We start from the raw sequence: 7,715 nt of genomic DNA on the forward strand, positions 1-7,715 counted from the left end.
AGCCTCACTGAGGATCAAATGACATGTAATAAATATTGATTGATTGATATTGAGAATGGGTTTGAGAGGGAGAGATAGATCAACCACGACTAAATGGCAGAGTAGACTTAATGGACTGAATGGCCTAAATCTGCACCGAAGCCTTATGGCTTTATGGTTTACCTGCACTGCTGTGAAATAGAGGTTTCAGGATTTATATCCAGTGATGACCAAGCGTTGTCAACATATTTCTAAGCCAGGATGGTTTGTGATTCGAAGAGGAACAAGATGATGTGGTAATCGTTTGTGTTGATACCTGCTTGATAGAAGAGATGGATACACGATAAACTGCAGATGCTGACATCTTGAGCGAAACATGGAGTACTGCCTAAAAAGTGCTGGAGTAACTCAGTGGGTCAGGCACCATATCTGGAAACATGGATAGGGTGACCTGTTGGGTCAAGACCCTTTTTCAGATGGATTGTGGGGTTGTGCAGGGAAGGGGAAGCTGGGATGTTAATGAACCAGCATCGGCAGTTCTTTGTTTCTATCGAGTGCTGCCTGCGTCAGATGCTACCTGACCCACTGAGTTCCTCCAGCACTTTGCCTGTTGGTTCAAGAGATTGTGGGCTTGGGGGGGGGGGGGGGGGGGGTGCCAGGGCAACCTGGGTGTTTAATTGCAGAAGATGGTGGAGGTATTACACATATCTGGCTAACAAGCATAATCAAGGACAAGTCGCACCCTGGCCACTCCCTATTCTCCCGTTCCCCATCGGCCAAAATATATATCAGTGTGAAAACACACACCTCCAGATTCGAAACATAGAAAAATAGGTGCAGGAGTAGGCCATTCCACATATCCCTTGATTCCTTTAGCCATAAGAGCTAAATCTAACTCTCTCTTGAATGCATCCAGTGAATTGGCCTCCACTGTCTTCTGCGGAAGAGAATTCCACAGATTCTCAACTCTCTGGATGAAGAAGTTTTTCCTCATTCAGGGAAAGTTTCTTCCCAGCTGCTATCAGGCAACTGAATCATCCTACCACAACCAGAGACCCGTCCTGAACTACTATTGACTGTACCTCACTGGTGGCCCTCGGACTATCCTTGATTGGACTTTGCTGGCTTTACCTTGCAATAAACGTTATTCCTTTATCATGTACCTATACACTGTAAATGGCTCGTATTGTCTTTCTGCTGACTGGATAGCATGCAACAAAAAGCTTTTCACTGTACCTCGGTACACGTGACAATAAACTAAACTGTATGCCTTTTTCCGCACTGTTATTGAATTATAAAGCTAAACAGGTTGTTAATCCCCCTGCAATGCATCAGATATTTACTTTGGAATTACTGTATGATTACACAACTTATAGCATACAGTCTTTGTGGGTTTTGAGTCGATTATGAATTATTGACATTAGCCTGATCTATACACCTTTTCTTATGCTGTGCTGCTGTAATAGTTTGCAGCAGATACAAAATAAATTAAATTGGTGCTGCACAAGCATGTCGACACATGAGGCTGCAGATTCTGGAAACAAACTGCTGGAGGAACTCAATGGGTCAAGCAGCATCTGTGGAGGAAAATGGACATTAGATGTACTAGGAAGGGTCCCGACCCGCAATGTTGCTTGTCCGTTTCTTTCCATACATGCTGGTGACCCACTGAGTTGCACCGGCAGTTAGATTTCAGATGTAGCTGGTGCATTGAATGAGTGCTGCACTTCATGTTAACACTCAGTCATGGGTCGATGAACATTTCGCCTTAAAACATACTTGCCTAAGAATATAACATGGAACGGTGAGCTGAAGGTCTTGTTTCTGTGCTTTATGACTCCACGACTCCACAGGAAACCGCGACAAGTGAAGGATGTTCGCCTGGTTACACTGAACCAGTCAATATTTTGCCTCTAAATAACACAAAGTGCTGGAGTAACACAGCAGGTCAGGCAGCATCTCTGGAGAACATGGATAGGTGACGTTTCAGGTTGAGACCCTTCTTTAGGCTGAAGAAGTGTATCATTCTGAAACATCACCTATCCATGTTCCCCAGAGATGTACAAGATTATGAGAGGTATAGATCGGGTAGATGCACAGAATGTCTTGCCCAGAGTAGGTGAATCGTTAACCGGGAGATATAGCTTAAGGTGAAGGGGAAAAGATTTAATAGGAATCTAAGGGGTAATTTTTTCCACACAAAGGGTGGTGGGTGTATGGAACGATCTGCCAGAGGAGGTAGTTGAGGCTGGGACTATCCCACAGTTAGACTGGTACACGGATAGGACAGGTTTGGGGGGGGATATGGGCCAAAAGCAGGCAGGTGGGACTAGTGTAGCTGGTACATGTTTGCTTGCGTGGGCAAGCTGGGCTGAAGGGCCTATTTCCACACTGTATCACTCCATGACTCTATGGCAATGTGCTGCCCGACCTGCTGAGTTACTCCAGCACTTTGTGTCCTTTTGTGCATTAACCAGCAACTGCAATTCTTTGTTTCAAATATTTTGACAGGACCTTTTCCCTGCACAAAGGCCCCCAATACTGTCAATATTTAGAAATGAACTCAATGACAAAGACTCCACAATCCTCTGACTTGATGAAAGATAAAGAACTAATTGCCCACTAACTCGTGGCAGTTGATCACAGCCTTAAGGAATTCCTTCCATGGCAGCCACTATTCGGTGGTATAAAGGAAATTAAAACTCTGGACTAGCTGGAGCTCATGTCTTCTCTGAGTGTGGGTACATTTCCCTCTGCTCCCGCCAGAGTGTCCTAATTCAGAGTTGTAGTTGAGAGAGCTGCTGCTTCGCAACTCTAGTAATCTGGTGCGTATGAAGGAACCGCAGATGCTGCTTTGAACCGAAGATAGACACAAAAAGCTGGAGTAACTCAACGGGTCAGACAGCATCTCTGGAAAAAAGGAACAGGTGACTTTTCGGGTGGAGACGGGTTCCCCCCTGGGTGCTGCAATCTCTTACAATATCTCAATGTTGTGCGGGTCGGTAGGTTAATTTGAAGCTTGTGTCGGAAGCAACTGCAGATGCTGGTTTACATTGAAGATAGACACAAAATGCTGGAGTAATTCAGCGGAAAAGGCAGCATCTCTGGATAGTACGAATGGGTGACGTTTTGGGTAGAGGCGTTTCTTCAGACTGATAGTCAGGGGAGAGGGAGACACAGAGATAAGGAAGTGTAAGGCGTGAAAATGAGACATCAAAGGGGATGCGGTACCCGTTTGCCCTCCTTTGTAAGTCAGTGGTAAAAACTGGGGTGAGTCTTTAGAGGTTAGACTTCAGAGTTTGGAGATATAAGGAATATTTGGACAGGGACATGGGTAGGAAAGGCTTTGTGGTATATGCGGCAAATGCAGGTAATGGGACTAGCATAGATGGGTATTGGTCATTATTACACAGCGTGTCGAATGATTTGCCTGGATAGCAAGCAAACAATTTATTTCACCAGGTAGACACAAAATGCTGGAGATAGTCAGCGGGACAGGCGGCATCTCCGGAGAGAAGGAATGGGTGACGTTTCGGTTCGAGACTCTTCTTTAGACGGAACTATATTTACTATATCTCAGTACACATGACAATAATAATGAACAACACCAAACCATGGACAAGTTGAGCAAGGGCCTGTATGACTGTGACTCTGCTATTGCAATGTTTAAAACAATTTAGACATGTACATGGATAGGACACGTTTAGAGGTATATGGGCCAAATACAAGCATATGGGACTAGTGCAGACGGGACATGTTGGCCAGTGTGGGCAAGTAGGGCCGAAGGGCCTGTTTCCACGCTGTATGACTATGACTATGACCTTTTGCGCAATTGGTTGGTATCCTCTTATGGGATCCCATGTCTCAGTGGGTCAACAATTGAAGGAGGTATTCTAGCTTTAGGGGCAGCACAGTGGCGCAGTGGTAGAATCGCTGCCTTACAGCGATGGAGACCCAGGTTTGGTCTTGACTTTGTGTACTGTCTGTACAGTTTTCTCCGGGTCATCTGGTTTCCTCCCACACTCCAAAGACGTACAGGTTTGTAGGCTAATTGGCTTCAGTAAAATTGTAAATTATCCCTCGTGTGTAGGATAGTTCCGCTGGTCGGCACGGACTCGTTGGGCTGAAGGGCCTGTTTCTGCGCTGTATGTCTAAAGTCTAAATGTTGTATGCGTTAGGAGACAAAGCAATGCTGGGCGAAGCAGGCAAAACTCTGGAAACACAGACGGAACACATCAAAATCCGAGATGGAACCCATTAATTCATGTCTCCTTGTGGTCTGGTTGACTGTTGTGCTTTTCATTCTACAGGGGTTGGAAGCAAAGGTTGCGGCATGCATATTAATGTTCTCATAAATTGATAAAAGTTGAGGAAGTTTATGATAACAATAACGATGCATGAATGAAGCCCCGAAAATACCACAAATGTTCAGGAAAACACAGTAAAAATGTTCCCGATGTTGGGGGAGTCCAGAACCAGGGGTCACAGTTTAAGTATGAGGAAAAACGTTGTCACCCAGAGAGCTGCAAATCTGTGGAATTCTCTGCCACAGAAGGCAGTGGAGTCCAATTCACTGGATGTATTCAAGAGAGAGTTAGATATTGCTCTTAGAGCTGACGGAATCAAGGGATTTGGGGAGAAAGCAGGAACGGGGTACTGATTTAGGATGATCAGCCATGATCATATTGAACGGCGGTGCTGGCTCGAAGGGCCAAATGTCCTAATCCTGCACCTATTTTCTATGTTTCTATGTTTCTATATATAAGGTCAACCCCAAAGTATTCAGTCAAATTTTCCAATGGGTGGGATTTCAGCAGGTAACAGTTGCTACTGTTTTTAAATCAAATGCAAAATGGCTTGTATCTGTTATTTGCATAGATGAAACAGATACATCTGGGTCTAATTCTAGGCTATGTTTTTTACACACAGTCACGAAAATGAGGTCCTATGGTGTTCAAAGGTACAAATCAAACAATTTTGCACGTGCATGGTTGCTTCGAACATTTTTCGCTAACCTCTGTCATTTCATCAATGGAGGATAAATCTATTAACCACTATTTGACATCCTTTACGTTTATTCATAAGTAAAGGAACAGAATTTGGAACATGTTGCAGTGGTAGAGTTGCTGCCTGACAATGACAGAGAACCGGGTTCGATCTTGACGATTGATGCTGTCTGTACGGACTGTTCGCACCTTCTCCCTGTGACCTAGTGGGTTTTCTCCGGGTGCCACGATTTCCTCCCACACTCCAAAGACGTACTGTATGTTTAAGAAGGAACTGCAGATGCTGGAACATCGAAGGTAGACAAAAATGCTGGAGAAACTCAGCGGGTGAGGCAGCATCTATGGAGCGAAGGGAATAGGCAACGTTTCGGGTCTGAAGAAGGGTTTCGACCCGAAACGTTGCCTATTTCCTTCCTCCATAGATACTGCCTCACCCGCTGAGATTCTCCAGCATTTTTGTCTACCAAAGACATACTATACATGTTTGTAGGTTAATTGTGTTTGGTAAAATTGTCCCTAGTATGTAGGATAGTGCTAGTGTATAGGAATGATCGCTGGTCGGCCGAAGGGACTGTTTGCAGACCGTATTTCTAAAGTCTAAAGTAAAGTCTAGAGGTGGGTACAATTATAAGGTTTAAGAGACATTTAGACGGGTATGTGGATACGAGCTTGTTCATAACCTCATAATGTTCTAGGAGCAGAATTATCCATTAGGCCCATAAAGTCTACTCCACCATTCAATCATGGCTGATCTATCTTTCCCTCTCAACTCCAAGTTCCTGCCCTCTCCCCATAACCTCTGACATCATTAATAATCAAGCACGGGGACAGGTTGTAAACAAGGTTTTTGGCCAGTGAATGAATCGGATCGGTTGAAGAGTGGAAACACAAACTAAAGGGGGTGGCTGCAGTTTATGCCGTAGGCCACACGTAACTGCGATAGGGTTTTAGCATGAAGCAAGCCGTGGTCCCTGCAGGAAACGTCTCGTCGTATCATGTAAGTGGTGAGACGGCTATATTGGCTAAATAAGCTGGTCGGGAACCCAACACTGGGTTGACGCAGTAACGCCAACCAGAGCAAAGAAAAACGTATAGGAAGGAACAGCTGGTTACACCGAAGATCGACACAAAAATCCGGAGTAACTCAGCATGTCAGGCAGCATCTCTGGAGAAAAGGGGTAGGTGACGTTTCGGGTCGAGACCCTTCTTCAGACCGAGAGTCAAGGGAGAGGGAACCGAGAGATGTGAAAAGGTACATAGAACAATGTAAATGGTAAGCAGCACTCGATCAAGACCCCTGAGGGTGGGCGTGCAGGGTTACCACAGATGTGCTGGCTGCAGGTCCTCAGTGGTGCATAGTGTTGTCCTCAACCTTGTTAACACCTAAGGCAAGGAACTGGACAGTTGGCTTGGCAGTGACCATCCGTGATCAAAGTGGTGGTTTTCACAGTTTAAGAAACATGCTTCATGGCTAAAAACAAGTGGTTTTCACTCTATGATGCAATTTTATCCACTCAGACATCCCCCTTATCCTGGCCTTCCTGCAGCTTAACAAGCTTTGGAAAGGGGCATCCACCCGAAATGTTAACTCTGCTTCTCTTCTCGCAGATGCTGCCTGACCTTTAGTTTAGTTTAGATTAGGGATGCAGCGCGGACACAGGCCCTTCCGCCCACCGTGTCCGAATCGACCGGCGATCCCAGCACATTAACACTATCCTACACACACTAGGCACAATTTCCAATCAACCTACCAACCTGTACGTCTTTGGAGTGTGGGAGGAAACCGGAGCACCCGGGGAAAACCCACGCAGGTCACGGGGTGAACGTACAAACCCAGTACAGCAAAGCACCTGAGGTCAGGATCGAACCCGTGTCTCTGGAGCTGGAAGGTAGCATCTCTACCGATGCGCCTCCTTGCCGACTTGCTGAATATTCCCAGCATTTTTCTGTTTTTTTCATTTTAGATTTCCAGCATCTGCAGTTTCGTTTGAAGCAATGACTGGGATCTCGAAGGAAAACTGTTAACGTCTCCCCATGCACCAGCGAAAGACGTCTGTGTCTGGACACCTGTGTCTCCACGACGGTCCAGAGGTTGGGAGGTCTGCTCATTCAGAGGGCTTGGATGCTTGCGTTTGCCTGGAGCCTCTTGTTGTGGCAATTCCCCACCACTTGCTGTGAGGAACCTGCATGAACATCCTGTGTCGAGTTACACCTGCAACTTGCCGTCGGACCAGGTGTTGAGATTGCCCTGCTACAGATTTCAATGGTTGTGAAGAACTTTGGTAAATGCCAAATGGTACGAAGAAGGGTCTCGACCCGAAACGTCACCCATTCCTTCTCTCTTCAGAGATTCTGCCTGTCTGGTTGCCTGCCTGAGTTACTCCAGCATTTTGTGTCTATCTTTCGTAAATGTTAATTAATCTTGATTTTTAAAAAAATGTTGACTGCATTTAAACTTCTTTAAGGGTGTTTTATTTATGGTAAAAAAAAATTAAAATTAAAAGAAAAGATAATTGTTTTTGAATGTTTCAAAATGCCTTATTCTCTGATTCTGCAGAAGACAGAAGATATTCCGGGTGATTTGTCTAACATCATTAAGAGGAAAGCATTAGCATCTGAGTGAATGTTAGCAAGGACATAGAACCATTATAATTGCTCTGTTACTCTTTCCCCAGATGCTGCCTAATCTGTGGGGAATTTACAGCATTTTTATTTTATACATTGCAAAAT

The 7,715-nt window shown here is 45.1% G+C and overlaps 1 protein-coding gene across 3 annotated transcripts in view; it reads left to right on the forward strand.

The window, feature by feature from the left end:
- The window catches only part of pax1 (paired box 1), a 43,052-nt gene extending 35,568 nt beyond the window's left edge, over positions 1-7,484 (forward strand). For 2 of the 3 annotated variants that reach the window (XM_033026205.1, XM_033026209.1), the window contains one exon: positions 6,950-7,484. Coding sequence is in view for 2 of the 3 variants with exons in the window: in XM_033026209.1 (XP_032882100.1) it covers positions 6,950-6,984 (35 nt within the window). In the remaining variant the exon portion in view is untranslated. Of the gene's footprint in view, positions 1-4,908; positions 4,940-6,949 lie in introns of all 3 variants that reach the window. The other variant, XM_033026206.1, reaches the window with a different exon arrangement.
- Positions 7,485-7,715: the final 231 nt, after the last annotated feature.

This window comes from Amblyraja radiata, chromosome 8, assembly GCF_010909765.2.
Source record: "Amblyraja radiata isolate CabotCenter1 chromosome 8, sAmbRad1.1.pri, whole genome shotgun sequence".
In the NCBI taxonomy this organism is placed as follows: domain Eukaryota; kingdom Metazoa; phylum Chordata; class Chondrichthyes; order Rajiformes; family Rajidae; genus Amblyraja; species Amblyraja radiata.